We start from the raw sequence: 19647 nt of genomic DNA on the forward strand, positions 1-19647 counted from the left end.
TGCTTTTCAAAGAGCTAACAGCTTGCATTAGCCAGAAAAGCAGGCTTATAGTTAGTTACAACAGCTGTTTTCCCCTTCTTTCCCAAGCAGCAAGATCTCCTTGCCTATTCAGCAGGACAAAATCCTCAAAGATGAAATCAAAACAAAACAGACACAAAGCAAAATCCCGCCACCCACCCCCCCCACCAAACAACATAAATTGGTAAGTTCTAGAGAAAAAAAAAAATCGACTTACACAACAAGGCAGCTACTCAGAGATCATTCAAGCAACCTACCTACCCATAAATATATTTTCGAGGGTGAATACCATCATTTTATGGGTAATGAAAAAGTGATTCAAAATGAATGTAAGAAAAAAGTGAATGCATGCTTGCATTCAAAAAGGAATGCAATAAACAAGGCACTGAGCAAGACTGACAAATCTTTGCTACGTTGTAATATTATATTCTCTATATTAAACTGTAAGCAAAGGGCAGCAATGACCTTCAATAAAGGCCACTGTTGGGCAGGCTAGGGTCTAGCTAGGAGCTAGGCCCACTCTTCCAACTCAAAGCCTATGTCTTCAAGAATGAAGAGACAGGGTGCTTTAGGCTAAGGCCGCAAGTAAATGTGGATACGGTCGGGAAGGCAGCATCTCTGAGGAACGGAATTGCCCAAGCACAGGTCAAAGACCCACAGCTCACCTCAGCTCAACAGGAAGATATACATGTTGAAAAACATCTCTATTTTATTTCTTTCTAACTGCGGTAACAGAAGATTAAACAATGCAGTGTTTCATCAGAACATACTTATTATATATTTGGACTTAATATGTCTATGTAACCTTAAGAAAAGTTCATAAAACTAGACAACCATCCCTCCCTAACAAATTTTAGGGCCTAATATGAACAATTTACATCAGATTACAAATATGAAAGACTTAGCATGGAGATGATCAATAAATGAATATATGTCTATCTCTCTCTCTCACACACACACACACAGACATTCAAATAAATATTTTCTAATGACGTTTTAGAGAAAGTCACATCAATAAGTTGGTATCTCTCAAAACCCAGATAAATGACAAGAGCCTAAGAGATAATGAGAGTAACTCTTGTTTCCCTTTGACCTCAGTATTTTTTCCAAATATAAATTTGCTTTTATTACCTTAAATATTAAGAATATGTGAAAATCATTTAGGAAGCTGAGGTTAGGGCAAAATCAAACAAATGACCAAAGGATATTCAAAAGTATAAAAGTTTAGAAACCACTATGCTAAGGATTAAGAATGCAGAAAAGAAAATATATATATATATATATATATATATATATATATATATACACATAAAGCAAATTAATTCACAAAAATTTCAAGTTAGTTTTTAAAAGTCTAACAGCCTTTTTTCTGTCATATTTTATACAATTAAACTGGGGAACTATGGTTGGTCATTTGGTCTTTAGGGTTAAACTCACTAATTTTAAATTAAGAAATAAATTAAACATTTGGAAAAGCAAAAAGGTTATTTTCTTCTAGCCTCAATAGGCAGAAAGCAGAAAGTGCTACAAAGTCAAAGTAGTTTAGCCTTTCATAATAAGCTGGCAGAAATCACTAGATACTAGATTAGTTTAACTGCTTTCTTCCCTTATTATAGAGACAATATAGGCTCAATATAAAAATTTAGAAGAATAAAATACAAACTATCTGTAGTACTATTATACAGAGATTAGCTACTGCTTGCATTAGTTTTGACTAACCTCATTTCACACTTAAATTTTAAACATGAATACAGTATTTGATTTTAAATAAAAATTACATGTATCTACTTTTGATTATGAACTAATCCTTTTAAAAAATGTTTAGTAACTCTCAATGCCTGCCTCAAACTGTGTACCAAATAAATGCAAAAAGTATCCAGAATATATTAGTTTATTCTCTATTATTTTCAACTTCTAAGTTTCTATTGATTTCAGTAATAATTGCTATCTTCCAAATACAAACTGAAAAAAAAATTTCTGAAAAAAATCCTAAAGGAAGTTCCTCTCCTAATGCTTTCATAAGTTTATGCTTCAATTTTCTCTATTACATCAAGTAACCAAACTGAAATCTATAAAATTAATCAAAAATATAAGAATTACTGCTTAATATACACAGGACAAATCTTCTGAACAGGAAAGATATTCTTCCCTATGTTAAGTACAAAATATATTGTAGTCATAAAACATCAAAAATGTAGTTGATATGGATAACTGATTACACCGAGTCTAAATTAAATTTTAAGCATCACTTAAATTGATTTAATTCAAATAAAATTTGCTCAGTCACTAATGGTGAATAAACTGAACCCTAATGACTCATACTCAGGAAGAAATGTTTAGCTTCATATTCAAAATTTTAAATTAAACTAGAGCAGTGTTATTCAGATTTTTTCAGATATCAGGATACCTGGAACTCACAGCACTTTTTGCTAACCACCTAAAACACTGATTAAACTTCAAAACTATTAAATAAATAACTTTTGGCAAAATCAGACCCCTTCTTACAGTAGGTTTTATTATATACACCTGAGAAAAATTACGGGTGGGGATGGGGGGCAGTGAACCATTATGTATTTGATTTCATAGCAAGGCTCAATTCGGGTTGAGCCTCTGAAGAAAAGTTTGAGAAACACTAAACTAGAAAGCTCTAAACAGCCACATTTATATGTGCAATTTACATTAGATCTTCCAATGCCTTTTAAGCATTTAAAAATGCCAGCAGCGGGCTTCCCTGGTGGCGCAGTGGTTGAGAATCTGCCTGCCAATGCAGGGGACACGGGTTCGAGCCCTGGTCTGGGAAGATCTCACATGCCGCGGAGCAACTAGGCCCGTAAGCCACAACGACTGAGCCTGCGCGTCTGGAGCCTGTGCTCCGCAACAAGAGAGGCCGCGATAGTAAGAGGCACAGGCACCGCGATGAAGAGTGGCCCCTGCTTGCCGCAGCTAGAGAAAGCCCTCGCACAGAAACGAAGACCCAACACAGCCAAAAATAAATAAATAAATTTATATAAAAAAAAATGCCAGCAGCACCTAGTAACTTCCTCAATTATCAACCGTCTCTGATATGCTTTTGTCTTCTGCCTTTAGAAAACACAGATCTGGCTCTATCAAAGAGCAATCTAGGGTCACCAGGGCCCTAAAGACAACAGAACTCTTGTATGGACACACCACATACTTGCTTACAGACTTCATCTAGTTAGGCCTGCAAGGAACTGGACTGAGCATCATGAGTTATCATTTAAAATCCCATTTGCCTCCACCTTCGCCCTGATTTCCCTAACTTCTCAAATCCTTTGATCTTGGTTTTCTGAACTACTAGGGCTGCCATCCCAAAGACTATGACACAATCTAGCTTGGCTTGATAATTGTTTATATCTCCCCTCCCCACCTCAACCAACTTGCAGGGATGAGTAAACACATTATACTTCTTTTCTATGCCAAATACACACAGTGCTGGGCAAAGAACTCAACAAATATTTGACCAGTTTTTAACCAATTCATTGACATCTGTGAGATTTCTGAGGTTTTCTTTAATGCTCCCTTCAACTGAAAAAGTAGTATTCTTTACCTTATAAGAGCTTCTTTAATGCCTTGTCTGTCTTCCAGTTTATTTTCAACTCTTAACAAGGCTGGTATGTCATGGCCTTCAGAGGAGAAAATGTGCAGTGACAGAAAGTCAGCCCAATGATTTAAGCAAACCAAGAATTCAGCACCATGGAGTTTTGAAAGTGACTACAGGGGCAGCAAAAAGGAGTGCAAGCCAGCAGCCCAAATTCTTTTAAGAAACAGCTTGGGAGAACAGAGCTTCCTTCCTTCCCTCCCTTCCTCTTTCCTTTCTTTTCTTTCTTTCATTCCTCCTCTCATTTTTTATTTTTCAGAATATGTTAAAAGGTAGGTACCCACCTACTTAACTGCTTTATACAGTAAATTTTCATGACAGGGACTTCCTTGGTGGTGCAGTGGTTAAGAATCCGCCTGCCAATGCAGGGGACACGGGTTCATGCCCTGGTCCAGGGAGATCCCACATGCCGCAGAGCAACTAAGCCCGTGCGCCACAACTACTGAAGCCTGCGCACCTAGAGCCCGTGCTCCGCAACAAGAGAAGCCATGGCAATGAGAAGCCAGCGCACCACAACATAGAGCAGCCCCCGCTCGCCACAACTAGAGAAAGCCCGCGCACAGCAACGAAGACCCAACACAGCCAAAAATAAATAAATTAATTAATTTTTTAAAATTTTTCATGACAAATCAGTTTGTACATATTTTTCACTTTTCTAAATTTAATGTGCCATAAAAATTTTTTTTTAAATAAGTCTCTGAAAAGTACAGTTGTCCCTTGGTATCCACAGCAGATTGCTTCCAGGACCTGCTGGAGATACCAAAATCCACTGATGCTCCAATTCAGCCCTCCACATCCACAGTTCTGAATCGATGGATTCGACAGACCTCGGATCATGTAGTACTGTAGTATTTGTTGAAAAAAATCCACACATAAGTGGACCTGCACAGTTCAAACCCATGTTGTTCAAGGGCCAACTGTATATATATTCAAATTATAAACCCAATTTTTATAACATAGAGGAGGCTCAAAAAAGAAAAACAAGAAATCACAGCTCTTAGCTTACCATATATGGGGGTAAATGTGAAGTAGTTCAGATGACAAATATTATAGGCTTCAATTCTAACATCTTTCCGGATGCCCTGGGTAGGAAAGGAAGGCCCCCAGTCCCAACTAAAGGAACACTGTGCCTGCAATTTTAAGGGAAAAAAAGAAGATCGATTCTAATTACCATGAAACTTAAACATTATGAAAACCTTTTTCTTTTAAAATATTATGTACATGTGTACTAGTTTGCTAGGGCTGCCGTAACAAAATACCAAAAACTGGGTGACTTAAACAATAGAAATTAACTTTCGCATAGCTCTGGAGGCTGGGAAGTCCAAGATCAAGGTGTTGGCAGGTTTGGTTTCCTGGGCTTACAGATGGCCACCTTCTCACTGTGCCCTCACATAGCCTTTTGTATACACACACACAAACACACACACACACGCCCCTAGCGTCTCCCTCTGTTGTCCAAATTTCCTCTTCTTATAAGGACATCAACCATACTGGATCAGCAGTAATCCTAACGGTCTCATTTAACTGAATCACCTCTTTAAAGACCTCATCTCCAAACAGAGTGACATTTTGACCTTACTGAGGGTTAGGACTTTAATATACAAATTTGGGGGGCACAGAATTAAGTCCATAATAGCGTGTGTGTGTCCCATATACAGCATCTAAAATGACCCAAAATGATCCTCTCCTGGTATTCAGGTCCTTGTGTAATCCCCTCCCCTTGAGTACAGATTAGACCTAATGAATCACTTCTAACCAACAGAATACAACAGCAGTGAGAGCACGTCCAAAATTAGGTTATAAAAGAGTGCACCTTCTGTTTTGGGTGCTCTGTCAGCTCTCTCTTGGCCAAGGGGGAAGTCAGCTGCCATGCTGTAAGGCAGCTCTGTAGAGAGGCCCACATGAGTGAGCCTGGAAGCCCATCTGAGGCCTGCCAATAACCACATGGGTGAGCTGAGGTAGGCCTCATCCAGGCTTAAGGTAACTGCAGCCCTGGTCCACAGCTTGCCAGTAACCTCATGAGTGACCTTGAGCCAGAGGTACCCAGCTAAGCCACACCTGCATTCCTGACTGACAGAAACTGTGATAATAAATGTTGTTTTAAGCTGATAAGTTTTGGTATAATTGTTACACAGCAATAGATAACTAAAAAAATAACTAATCTATCAACCTAGGAAACATAGTTAAATTTGGCAGAAATGTTCTAAGACCATAAAATCTAATTATGTACATTTATTCTTCAAAAGCATATTACACTGAAGCAACACAATAGTTACTCTTTAAATTTCTCCCAAATATCTCTGCACCCACTATTATATTTAAATGTAATAACTATAAAGAATGAAGAAACATATTGAAAGATAAAGATACAACAGTTTAAGAAACTCTAACTAGAGTTTCTTGCCAACTCCTATTTCCTCCAGTATAAATTCAGAAATCCTGGTTTCTGAACTTACAGCCCAAAACCAATCAGTTCAACCGGGGCACAGTTGCAGAAGGCTAGTAATAAGAATCACTCATAAACATGAACCCTACAGTCTGGTGAAAAGTTTGATAAACCCAGGTGGTTTTTTAAAAAAATTGTAAAGGGGGAATTCCCTGGTGGTTCACTGGTTAGGACTCCACGCTTCCACTGCAGGGGGCATGGGTTCAATCCCTGGTCAGGGAATTCAGATCCCTGCAAGCATCGTGGCACAGTCAAAAAAAAAAAAAAAAAAATTGTAAAGGTACATTATCAGTCACCTATCTTTCTTCTTTTTCCAACGTTATCTAAGTTCTGAAACACTCCTCAAGAAGGAAACCTAGAAAGACAAGCTCTCTACAAAAATTCTTGTAATTTTTGGTTCTTATTTCTTTTTTTTTTTTTTTTTTTTTTTTTTTTTTGCGGTACGCGGGCCTCTCACTGTTGTGGCCTCTCCCGCTGCGGGGCACAGGCTCCAGATGCACAGGCTCAGCGGCCATGGCTCACAGGCCCAGCCGCTCCGCAGCATGTGGGATCCTCCCGGACCAGGGCACGAACCCGCGTCCCCTGCATCGGCAGGCGGACCCCCAACCACTGCGCCACCAGGGAAGCCCTGGTTCTTATTTCTAATTTTTAAATCCCACTGAGGGGGCAGGAAAGAGATGCCCAACTTCTGAAATACAACTGGAGTCTTCAAACAAGCATTTCATATGCCCTCATCCCATCCTCAAAGCTAAAGCCCCGAGACTGGTACCTTGCGAATAAAGTTGACATGGCATTCGCCATCCTGCACACGCGGAGGGCAGTTGGGGGGCACGCTGTAGTGAGTGTGAACTTTACTCCTCTGGTCCGCATATATCACTGGTGACTGGAAATGCACCTCAAGGATGTTTACTGCTTGGACCACACGTGTAATATCAAAGCTCTAAATTAAAGGGAAAGAACAAATGTGAAAGTAGCCTCCTGTGTAAAATTTTAGATAGAGGCAGAATGCATGAAAGATGCATAAAATAATTGACATCTTTAGGTTTAGCCTTTTGGCAGGAGAAAGCGCTTCTCCAAAATAGTATAACTTCGTTGCCTACTTTTAGTTATAACTGATCACATTCTCCTACGCAAACATAGATTTCTAGGTTTTCTCCTGCTATTTTTACTGACAGATGATGGTTCTAGGCAAACAGCGCAAGCAGAGACTATCTTTAGCCCTGGAATGTCTGCTCTGGCTATTCACACATGGCTTTGAATTGCCAAGGATTTCCTAGACACTTCGTGATAACCTGACTCTCCGCTATGCATAGTATGTATTTCTAAGTCATAAGTTATTTTCGTTTTGATAAGTCTACCCTTGAAAGGGAAGGGAGATCAGGATACAATCTCTTAAGGTAACTGTTCCAGAAAGGAAGGAACATTTTCTTTTAAAATGGTTTGTCAACTGTCATTTCCCATGAAACTCTGGATTACCAAATTAACAGAGAAGGGAACAGCATTTGTCAAACATTGCCTATGTGCCAAAACTAATACTGATCACTTTATATAATTAGCTCATTATATCCTCACAATAGTTCCATAGGGTTTGAGTGTCTTCATCATTCTACAAATATGGCAACTGAGAGATAAAGTAACTTACCCAGTGCATCCAAGGACCTGTACTTGCCACTCATGATAACAATGAACCCAAATACCTACAAGTGGTTCTTTTTAACCTGATGTCATTATGTACTTACATAGCTTCTGAACATGTTGTCTGTTTCGCCAACAGGAATATTATTGAGCAGGACTACTGTAACTGTATCGACGCCTTCAAAAACCAACTTTACTTTACGCCATTTGCTAAAAAAAGAAGATTTTTAAAACAAGATGTATAGAACATTAACTTAGATAATTAGCCTTTTTTTATTAGTTAAGAACGAAAGGAATAAATATTTCACAGAAAATATACATTCTTAGAAGGGAGTTTGCAATGAAATTTTCAGAAATATTGCTTTAATACATTTTTATGTTGAGTGATCCAGTTTAACTTTCTTCAAAATATTTCAATCACCATAAAATCATGAGCATGACTTCTAATTTCCATGCATTGACTTGTTTCCTAGAACTTCACAAATTCTTATAAGAACCAAGTTAAATAATAGACATAAAACATTGTCACAAACTATTATATTTACTAACACTAAGAGAACGCATTAACCAAGGAACAAGTATCTATGAGTAAACATTATGTGCCCAGCACTCTGCTAAGCCTTACAGGGAACTAAAACAGTCTCTGAATTTAAGGAATCTGCAATCTGATTAGCATTGAAGCCTAAAACACAGGAAACAAAGAGAAAGCTTTCAATCTCTCCTACTTTGTGGTACAGTCTTGTTGGATAGACTACAAGTGCTATCAGAGTTTATGTCATAAGGAAAGACTTCAAGAAGGAGACAAGAGTTTAAAGAAGAACAAAATAAATAAAATGTATACCCATACAATAAAATAGCACTCAGCAATAAAAAGAAATGAAGTACTGGTGAACATGACAACACGGATGAGCTTGAAAACATTATTATGCTAAGTGAAAGAAGCCAGTCACAAAGAACCACATATTATATAATTCCATCTCTTTGAGATTTCCACAAGAAACAAATCCACAGAAATAAAAAATAAATTAGTGGTTGCCTAGGGCTGAGAGAGGGATGGGGGATGGAGGTGCAGGAAGTGGTGCACGATTGGCAACAGTAAGCAGCATTTTCACAGACAAGCAGAGAAAATTAAACTTGATCTGCCAATCGAAAGGAAGACACCGTCATTCTTAAGCAAGAATGTCATGGTAAAATCAAAATTCGGGAAAGATGAATCTTATGTTTCTGCATACAAAAGACTGGAGAATAATAAAGGCCTAGGCAAAGGCGGAAACTTGGAAATGAGGAGGCAGGGGCTGAATCAAGAGAAATGATAGGCAAAAATTAACAGGACTCAGAAACAGACCGAATACAGGGAGATGAAGAAAAGATATGATGAGCCAAAAACTCCTTGGGCACAGAAGATTGGGAAGAAGGTATTACAGTAAGAGAAATAACGAGGTTGCTAGAATATAAAGCAAGCTTTCAGTGGGAAAGTCAATTGGTTAAATTTCGGATATGTTGAGTTCAAGGTGAAAGAGGACCCCCTACTAGAGATATTTTAAGTATTATCTGGAAATAAGAGCCTGGAACACAGTAACTCCATGATAGTGAGCACTATTTTCTGGCTTTATTTCTTTTTTAAGAAGCTAGTAAATAATTACCCAAAAAAAGGTCATATTAAAGGGACAAAAGGGTTTTTTTTTTTAATTTAGCAGTAATGGTGGTAGATACAATTGGGTTACATTCTGCTACATAGAACATTACTGAAAACTATACCATGGTTTTCCTCATGACCTCACGACATAATCTAAGGCCAATGCCTTAGTTTCAGTGGCTGGTTAATGCTACACCAAACAAAGGATGTATCTCTGATCCTACTTGACAATATTGTAAATATATACGCTCTATGGATTACTAGGAGGGCAGGGAAAAGGAAAGGCAGATAAGAGAACTGTCTAGGTCGAGGTGACTCCATTATAACCACTGGAAAAATGATTGAATAAGACATAATTTTGTGACTAATGATCAGTGGCACCACCCTCATACACAAATCAAAACATAAATCATATATATTCACTTTTATAGTACAGGCTTTAGTCTGACAATGTTCGGATAGGCAACCTAAAGAAACAGAAGACTATCGCAGACAGAAAAAGAACAAAAGTTCAAATAATAATAATAAATGGATAGATATAAATATAGATAGACACACATAAGTACCTCAGGTCAAAAGGGATTTTAAATTTCTTGATATAGGTCCAGTTATCCAAGGCGATCCATCGGTAGTTAAGGTTATTAAATCTGTAATAAGGATCCTGTTGATAAAAATTATGGTAGGTGATTAAAAATGCAAAAATAATTAATTAAATAAACACGAAATACACTATCAATGATAGCTATTTATTACCTAAAAATTAATGAACTCTTGGCCTAAGAGTGCAAGCATTTCGTATGCCGACACATCCCATCCTCAAAGCTAAAGCTCCATCTGTTTAAGAGCCCATTACCTTTCAAACAAAGTTGCCATGGCGTGAGCATACTAAAAATACTAAAAATAATTTTAAACGGAAAAAAAAAGCCCAACACAATCAAAATACCTGAAATGAAAGAGCTCTGAGATACAACTATTACATAGTTTCATTATGAAAGAACATGTGTGGAGATGAAGATTGGCTTCCTCTGTTAAAACCAAGCACAGAACCTGCAAGGTATCAGCAGAGAATGAACGGCAGCACTTCTTATGGTGCACAGCCATCAGACACTCACCGCCCTCTGGTTCTCACTGTGCGTTTTGCTGCCACTATCCCAGCTGGCCTCAAGAGGAACACTTCTCCTCTACTGCCCAAAGATGAGCAAAACTCCCACTCCTTGGATTTACTCAGCATTTACAAAGTTATTTTTCACTCAGCTTTACTAAGTGAACACAGAAAGGATCTCTGCAGAGAATATACAGGCAGCATAGACACCGTCAAACTTACAGACTTCAGGTTTCCTATATTAGCCTAGACTAGGTCAGCAAACTACAACCCATAGGCCTAATGCAGCTCACTGCCTGTTTTTGTATGGCCAGTGAGCTAAGAATGGACAGGTGTCGATAAAGAAAGTTTTACTGGAGCACAGCCAGGCCCATTCCTTTATAAATTACATACGGCAGTTTTCATGCTACAATAGCAGAGTTGAGTAGACACGACAGAGACCAAATGACCCATGCAGCCTAAAATAGTATCTGGCCCTCTGCCCTAGACAACTGGCCTGCTGGGTGTTCACAGATGCTCTTCCATCTCAGGGTCCAGCCCCAAGTCCTCCCTTCCATAATCCTTACCTCTTTCTTCTCCTACTCATTTTCTACCCTTTACCTCTCAGATGAGGGCTCCCAGGCAGGAGGTGGAACAGAAAATGGTAAGAGAAGTTTCTCAGTTCTAATGTCTGTGAACAACACCACGGCTACATAGAGGGACACAGCACAGGCTCAGAGGGCTTCTCCTTTCCAACTGGGACAGGTCCAAGGGTGATTGCCTCAGGAACTGCAACTCCACGTTGAGAGGGAAAAGCCAACTTTGTCTCAGTTCCACAGAGGTAAGGGCTGGCCACTGGCAACAACCAGCTGAGCACTTGCCCAGAGAACAAATCCGCAAGGGGCGCTATAACACCACGGGGTGCGTATCAAAATGGAGAGAAAGGCTTCAGCGAGAAACGGCTCCTGCCTGGAAGAAATAATTTTGATAAGATACGAAGAGGGTGGGGGGACTTCCCTGGTGGCCCAGTGGTTAAGAAGCCACCTGCCAATGCAGGGGACAAGGGTTCGAGCCCTGGTCCGGGAAGATCCCACATGCCGCGAAGCAACTAAGCCCGTGCACCACAACTACTGAGCCCGCGTCACACAACTACTGAAGCCCGCGCACCTAGAGCCCGTGCTCCGCAACAAGAGAAGCCACCGCGATGAGAAGCCCGCGCACCGCAACGAAGAGTAGCCCCCGCTCGCCGCAGCTAGAGAAAGCCTGCGCGCAAAAACGAAGGCCCAACGCAGCCAAAAAAAAAAAGATACCAAAGGGGCAGTCAGTGGTTGATGAGATTTAATAACAACCAATAGGGCTTCCCTGGTGGCGCAGTGGTTGAGAGTCTGCCTGCCGATGCAGGGGACGCGGGTTCGTGCCCCGGTCCGGGAAGATCCCACATGCCGCGGAGCAGCTGGGCCCGTGAGCCATGGCCGCAGAGCCTGCGCGTCCGGAGCCTGTGCTCCGCAACGGGAGAGGCCACAACAGTGAGACGCCCGCGTACCGAAATAATAATAATAACAACCAATAATCACCAAACTGACTTTTAAGGTCTGGTTAATGGTGAGCTTTTGTTCTGCTAAATGGGTGTGCCAGGCCCAGCCCACTTGCTTCCTTTTCTTCTCCTCCCCACACGCAGGACTCAGCCTCTCCAATGAACTAATATGGAGTAAATATTTAAGGACACGGGTTTGAAGAGGCACCTAGTTATTAACCTGCCCATGTGTCTCCACCCAGCCCTATTTATAACTCTACACTGTGGACTTAATCCAATATATTTAAAAATATCATGACAAGAAAGGTGTGAAGGCTGATGCAGTTGCAAGACGTTAACCTGCGGAGCCTCAGGGCTGGGTGATGATCAGGCTTGTGGGGCACAAGACTCCTTCCTATCCCCCGGCTCCTTGAAGGAAGCTGCATGTCAAGCTCCAGAGGGTAATATTTTCAGATAAATTTTTTCTAAACAAACAGAATTTAGAAGTTAAATATTTTCTCTTACTTAAAAGAAGCCAATCTGAAAAGGCTACAGACTGTATGATTCCAACTATATGATGCTCTGGAAAAGGCAAAACTATGGAGACAGTAAAAGGATCAGAGGGTACCAGGGATTAAGGAGGAAAGAAGGATGAATAGGCAGAGAACAAAGGATCTCTAGGGCAGTGAAACTACTCTGAATGATACTATGATGGTGGCTGCATATCATTATACATTTGTCAAAATCCATAGAATGTACAACACTAAGAATGAGCTGTAACATAAACTATGGACTTCTGGTGATAATGATGTGTCACTGTAAGGTTCACTGATGGTAACAAATGTACCACTCTGGTAGGGGGTGTTGATAGCGGGGCAGCTGGGCATGTGTGGAGACATATAGGAACTGTCTGTATTTTCCATTCAATTTTGTTATGAACCTAAAATTGCTCCAAAACAATAAAATTTATTTTAAAAAATTGCTCTAAGGGCAAATGCCTACCTCCCTAAATTAAAAGTTGCAGAGACTCAGATTACATTTATAATAACTACTGCAAATGCTAAGCAACCAACTTAATTTGGTTCCAGAGTGGTCTGATCCCCTTTGCTCATATTAAAATTCTGAGTCCTATTTAAAGCAAATAGGACTACGTTCAGCATTACGTCTGACGACTAAGGACTCATGTAAGTGACTGAGTTCATAAGCAAACCCATGAACCCTAAAGACAGTAACAGTATCACTTGTTGACCATTTACTTTATGTCAGCCTCCAAGATAGGCACTCATTCACTCTTATCTTCATAACAAAGATGTGCTGTAAATACCATTCTATAGAGGAAGAAACTAATGCTCCAAAAGGTGCAGTGTCTTTCCTGAGGTCCCATGATGAAGCAGAAGTACATCCAGGCATGAAACAAACTCAGTCCGACACCAAGGTCTACATTTTTTCAACTGTGCTTCAGTGCCTCACGCCATATTTACCTACTTTTCTGTGTGTGTGTGTGGTACGCAGGCCTCTCACTGCTGTGGCCACTCCCGTTGCAGAGCACAGGCTCCGGACGCGCAGGCTCAGCGGCCATGGCTCACGGGCCCAGCCGCTCCGCGGCATGTGGGATCTTCCTGGACCGGGGCACGAACCCGCGTCCCCTGCATCGGCAGGTGGAGTCTCAACCACTGCGCCACCAGGGAAGCCCCTACCTACACTTTTATACCAGATGATCATTGCATCTCGTACCTACCATTTTTAGTAGTGTATGTGTATATTTACAATATATTTTCTTCTATTTTTAAGTGTATATTTTGAGTGAGAAAAACTTTATAAAGGAGTCTATGCAGTTATTAAAAATTTTTCTAGATCTATATTTATAGACATTTATAGATACAGAGAGATGTTCTATAGATACAGAGAGATGTTCATCATATATTTTAAATGAAGAAGTAGCTTACAAAACCATCTCAGGGACTGACTTCATCTTTATATTATTATATTTGTTTGTATATACTTAGAAAAGTCTGGAAAGATATATATGAAAATTTTTACCTCTGCTTAATAGTATGCTTTTTATTAGCTTTTTCCTTCTTTATATTTCTCTGCATCAATATTTGTACAGTAAGTATTAAGCATTTATTATTATTTTTAAAAGAATTTTAAAAGAGAATAAGAAAATTCAGTATATAAGAATTTTGTGCATGATAAAAGTAATGTTTTGTATCAGTGGACAACAGAGAAATTGTTCAAATCATTTGATATAGAAAACTGTTTAACCATTTGAAAAAACTCAAATGGATCAAAATTTTAAATACAAAAGAGGAATTATAATAATACTAAAAGGAGGAAATATAGGTAAATATTTATTTAATTGGGAGAGAGGAAATTACTTCCAAAGCATAATACCAAAGACAGAAACAATCATAAAAGAAAAAAAGCTTAAAAGATTTCAACATATAAAACTTTAAAACATGTATATGACAAAATATATCATTAATAAATGGGAAATTTTTGAAAATATATAACAACAGGCCTAACAAATCTATATTTTAAAAGATGAATAGTCAATAGAAAAATAGATAAAAAACAGGAATAAGTAAGCCCAAATCACCAATAAGCATGAAATAAACATATAAAAGGTGTTTAGGGCTTCCCTGGTGGCGCAGTGGTTGAGAGTCCGCCTGCCGATGCAGGGGACACGGGTTCGTGTCCCGGTCGGGGAAGATCCCACATGCCGCGGAGCGGCTGGGCCCATGAGCCATGGCCGCTGAGCCTGTGCTTCCGGAGTCTGTGCTCCACAACAGGAGAGGCCACAACAGCTAGAGGCCCGCATACCGCCAAAAAAAAAAGGCGTTTAACCTCACTAGAAAGTAAATTGTTTCTATTTTTATTTTTTAAAATAATATCCAAATCTAGCACTTAAAACAAGTACTCCAATAAAGTCATGATGGGAGTGTAAAACTGGTACAATTTTTATGGAGAACAACTTAGAAGTACATAGCAAAAGACTAAAAAAATGTATACTCTTTTGAATCAACAATTCCACTTTTAAAAATTTGTCCAACAGAATAAGGATGTACACTAACTAAAATGTAGCTAAAAATATCTTCCCATCATTGCAGAATAAAATCCAAAAGTTATTCCCAATGGCCTACAAGCCCTGCATGATCTGCCCCAGATGGCTACTTTGAAATCATCCACCTGCCCCCCAGGTCACAGGGCTACAGCCACCTGGCCTGCTTACTATTCCTGGAACTCATCAAGCATGTTCCTGCCTCAAGGGCTCTCCCCTCCTCACTGCCATCTTTTCTTCCTTTTTGCTGGGAATTCGCTTCCGCTTAAAACTGAACTCATCAAAAGATCTTTATCAAAATGGCTATCTTTAACCACCTTTTCTAAAATAGAATCTTTCCCAACAAGCCTTCGCTCTCTCTTCCTTTAACGTGCTTTATTTTTCTTCAGTGTACCCGCTGTCACTGTATTATCTATTAATCTGTTTATTGTCTATCTCCTCCACTAGAATGTCTATTGGGACAAAGACTTTGTTTTCTTCACCACTTGATTCCAAGCACCTGGAATAATGCCTGCCACATTGGAGGTACTGAATAAATATTTACGAGATAATTAGGTGAATGACTTCAGCAAGATATGTTTCAAGTTCTCATGTAAACACTGTATTTGGACCAGTGTCTGCTCTAAACTATAAAATATTTCCTAGGTCAACACCAAAAAGGGATGGTATAATAAAGCAGGTAGTATAACAACATCATATTACTCCATATTGATACTTGACGATTATTGTCAATAGGCCTGGAGTTCCCCAATCTCCAAAAACTCCCCATCTCTCATCCCACTACCATTTAAGAACTACATCTACCTTTACTGAAACTTAAACTTTTCCTTAGAATTTCTTAACAGATTTAACAGACATTGTAAATTGTTCCCACGAGGAAAAGTCAGTTATTTCCTTCTGTGAGCACATCATTCACATTAACGAGTAACCAAACATTGTTTCTTGATATATAGCCCTATAACATGAAACAGTAATCTGATTTACTACAGCCACTAATGATTTCCCATTGCCTTAATTTAATCAGGAAAATGAGGCAAGGAGAAACCCTGCAAAAGAAACACAGGCATTTTCAAAGCATGTTTAAGTGAAGCCTTGGGGTAACCAAGGTCACCTGTGGTCCATGTCATAAGTAGTTTGTTAACTAAAAATAGTTCAAATACTTAAGTCTGAGGATTCTTTACTTAAAAAATAAACAGGACCATGGTCAGTGTCATTTACATTTGCTTCCTTTCTGATACACATTTTTGAAAAAAGGCTAATTGTACCAGATCAGAAATTTTGCATAACCCTAGTTGACTGTCCTGTCATTTAAGTAAACTTCGAATTATATTCCTGACAGTCAACTCCAGTGCTTTAAAAACACATGATTTGTCAATGTGTCACACAGGGTAAGTGTCACACAGTACAGAAGGCTATGTAGTCAGGCCAGGCTGGGTTATAACTCCATTTCTGCCACTCTTAGTTGCTGTGTGATCTTGGGAAAATTCTCTAACTTCTCTGGGCTCCATAATTCATTCATCCATAAAATGAAGATAAGAAGACTTACTCTTTAGAGTTGTTATGCGGATTGGGACAATGCATGCAAACCGCGTATCAAGTACATCTTGTCCCAAGCAAAGCCATTAAAGATGTGCAGCAGATGGAAGGAAAAAGCAGTGGGAGGTGGCAGTCTGTTTGCAAACCTCTAACCACAGGCGGCCAAACAGGAAAACGTCCTCCACCAGAAGTCTAGAAATTGAAGCATCTATTGGGACACACACATCACATCACATCACACGCCCTGAGAGGAAACAGCATCTTTCTTCATATCCCAATCAGCATTAAAAATTATTTAGTCTGTACGCTAGCACTGACAATCCTACCCTTACACTTGCAGGTCTCATTCTCCTCAGCTTATGTGCTGCTGCATCAATTCCAAATCTGACTCCCTGGTGCCTAAAAGCGAAAATGAAAAACTGAGGCATTAATGAATACAGTTAACCCTTACTAGGCGAAAGACTATTGTCCTCTGCAGTGTTCGGGTAGTTGAAACAATAATCCCCCTCTTTAGGCTTTGTCAGTGACAACACGTCCTTTCTAATCTACGCTTCACTGGAGAACTATGGCAATAACACCCCCAGTAGAACTGTCTGGACCTCCGCTTTCCTGAGTTGCTGCTGTCCCAGCGTGGGCGTGGGTCAGCCTCCATCTAGCCCGGACCCCAGCGGTGATCTTCGCCAAGAGTAGATACATTGCCTCGGCGTCCCCATCCCCACCACCTCACCACCACCACCCCTAGACCACAAGACGCAAAGGGGAAGTTAGTGCCAAACGGAGGAGAACAGCCCCGGGCTCGGGGACTGCCAGGCCGTTCCTGGGCCCCTCTCACCACGAGGGGGACGCGGGCGCAGGCTCCCGGCGGGGAGGCCGCACACAGTACCTGGATAAGCCTCTGGTGGAACAAGGCGCTGTGCACGCAACCGGGAACCTCCGCGGGCAACTCCAGCGAGCCGTTCCCGCTGCGGATCCTCCAGCTTCCCCGCAAGCTGACGCTGACCACCATGGCAGCGGAGCCCGCACCGCACAACGCAAGCAGCAGGAGCAGGCGGAGGAGCATGCCGGTGGCCGGTATCTCACCCACCCACGGGGGTAGAAGCCCCGCGCTTCGGAGAGCCGCGGAAGTTACCCTCTGTTCGGGAGGAGCCCGGGCTCTAGCTCTCCCCGCCCCGGGGCCCGCCCCCAGCTCCCGGCCACGCCCCCGCCTCTCGGCCACACCCCCGGGTCAGCTGAGCTGAAAGGACTTCAGCTGCTCCCCAGGCTCCGCAGGCTCGCTGGGAGCGCGGATATCGTGCCAACTGGCGGAAGCTCGGCGTCGCGAGTTTCGGAGCCGCCACCTCGTGCATGGTTCCGGGCTCGGACCGCTGCGGTGTGGGTCCTCCTCGGCTCTTATTCCAGCTGCTCCGGCGTCTGAACGGGAGGCGAGAACCGTGCACGCTAATTGGGACACACCAATCTCTGGACGCAAAGTGGCGCACAGCCTCGGGGAGCTCAGGGACAGACAGTAGTGTGCGGAAACTACAGCAAGAGAGGCTCCTCACTGCTTCAGAGAACCGAAAACCAAGACACCCCATCACTTCAGTTCCCCCCAGTTTCCCCACACTCATCAGTGCTGCAGGTGTCTGCCCGGCGCGAGTAACGCCCACCTCCGGCAGCTCTGCAGGTTTGTCTTAGAACAGTCTGCCCTTCAAACAATAAATAAGTACTAAAGTGCCTAATTCGTACGGTTGTTGTGAGAGCTGAGAAAATCCGTGTACAGTGTGCAACATAAGGCCCGGCCCAGAGAAAACACAGCACTTTGGCCTGATGTTAGTGGACTACGACCTTCTGTTTTATAAAGCTCTGCAGAGGAGGTTCCTGAGATTCCGGAAACCTGCATTAATGCGCAGGCAAATTTAAAATCCTCTGCCGCTCACTAGCTGTGGGACTTGGGCAAGCCACAAACTCTCTAATACCCCCGTTCCCAGAACTCAAAATTGGAGACAGTACTCCTTTTTGGGGTTGTGATAAGCATAAAATGAGTTAACATACTTGGCTGTTCCTAACAATGCCTAGGTACCCAAGAAATACCACAGGTTTATTTCAAGTCTCATAGTGGCGCAGTCTACTTGAGTCCCATTTTTGCAATAGGATGTAACTGCGATCTAGGAAGTTAAGAGGGAATTTCGCATTGCATAAAATAGACTAACGTATGACTGTGTTGATGTTATCTACCTTATTTCTGTATTTAAGCAGAAGTCTTTGAAGAGAAGTTCTCCCCCCATTAAATCCGAGCTTTGTTTTGCCTTAGAATGGCCCTGGAATTGCCTGAATCTGTAGACACTGGACAGTATTTTGTTTTTTCAGAGTCAGCATTTTTCACAAGCCTAGCTAGCATCTTGGCTTTAGGGACATTTGGATTATTCAGCCCAAGCCTCTGGCTTTAAAGCTGAGGGAACAGGGTCCAAAGAAGTCAGGTGACTTGCCTGTCAGACAGTGGCAGACAGGACCCAAACTCTCCTTTCCAGGCCCATAGACTCCTTGCAGTAGAGCCCATTGATATTAAGGCGGAAAGGCTCTGGCTGGTTCAAAGTTTTCCTCACTCCAGGAGCATTTTACTTTTGATAGGAACGGAGCTCTCAATTCAAATTATATTCCCTGATTCATGGCATTAAATGGCCAGCCCTAGTCTGTTCAAAACTGATAACAAGACTTACGGCAGCAAGAGTGGCAAAGAGTTTTTGTTTGTTTGTTTGTTTTTTCATAAATCCCAGAGATCCCATTAAGTCAAAGGAAAATTCATTCCTGTGTATATGTTTGGATATACTCTGTTGTTCTATTAAGAAATATTTTAGGGAATCTATTTTTTTAAAAAAACAAGAATAGAGACTTATCATTCCTCCTTTCATTCCAAGACACAAGTATGACATCATTTGAATTACTTCACTTTGAAAACATACATTGGTCCAAACCCATAGAATGTACAACACCATGAGTGAACTGTAATGTAAGCTACAGACTTTGGGTGATAATGATGGTAGGTTCATCGATGATAACAAATGTACCATTCTAGTGGGGGGATGTTGATAATGGGGGAGTCTGTGCATGTGTTGGGGCAGGGAG

The 19647-nt window shown here is 41.1% G+C and overlaps 1 protein-coding gene across 6 annotated transcripts in view; it reads right to left on the bottom strand.

The window, feature by feature from the left end:
• The window catches only part of MANBA (mannosidase beta), a 158022-nt gene extending 140340 nt beyond the window's left edge, over positions 1 to 17682 (bottom strand). For 5 of the 6 annotated variants that reach the window (XM_060012056.1, XM_060012057.1, XM_060012058.1 and 2 more), the window contains exons 1-5: positions 17429 to 17682; positions 9921 to 10015; positions 7823 to 7928; positions 6853 to 7023; positions 4644 to 4767 (exon numbers count right to left, since the gene is read on the bottom strand). In XM_060012056.1, the coding sequence (XP_059868039.1) occupies positions 4644 to 4767; positions 6853 to 7023; positions 7823 to 7928; positions 9921 to 10015; positions 17429 to 17605 (673 nt within the window). In that variant the 5' untranslated portion in view covers positions 17606 to 17682. Of the gene's footprint in view, positions 1 to 4643; positions 4768 to 6852; positions 7024 to 7822; positions 7929 to 9920; positions 10016 to 11056; positions 11527 to 17428 lie in introns of those variants that run through there. The other variant, XM_060012062.1, reaches the window with a different exon arrangement.
• Positions 17683 to 19647: the final 1965 nt, after the last annotated feature.

The sequence above is a fragment of the Delphinus delphis genome, chromosome 5 (genome assembly GCF_949987515.2).
Source record: "Delphinus delphis chromosome 5, mDelDel1.2, whole genome shotgun sequence".
Classification (NCBI taxonomy): Eukaryota; Metazoa; Chordata; class Mammalia; order Artiodactyla; family Delphinidae; genus Delphinus; species Delphinus delphis.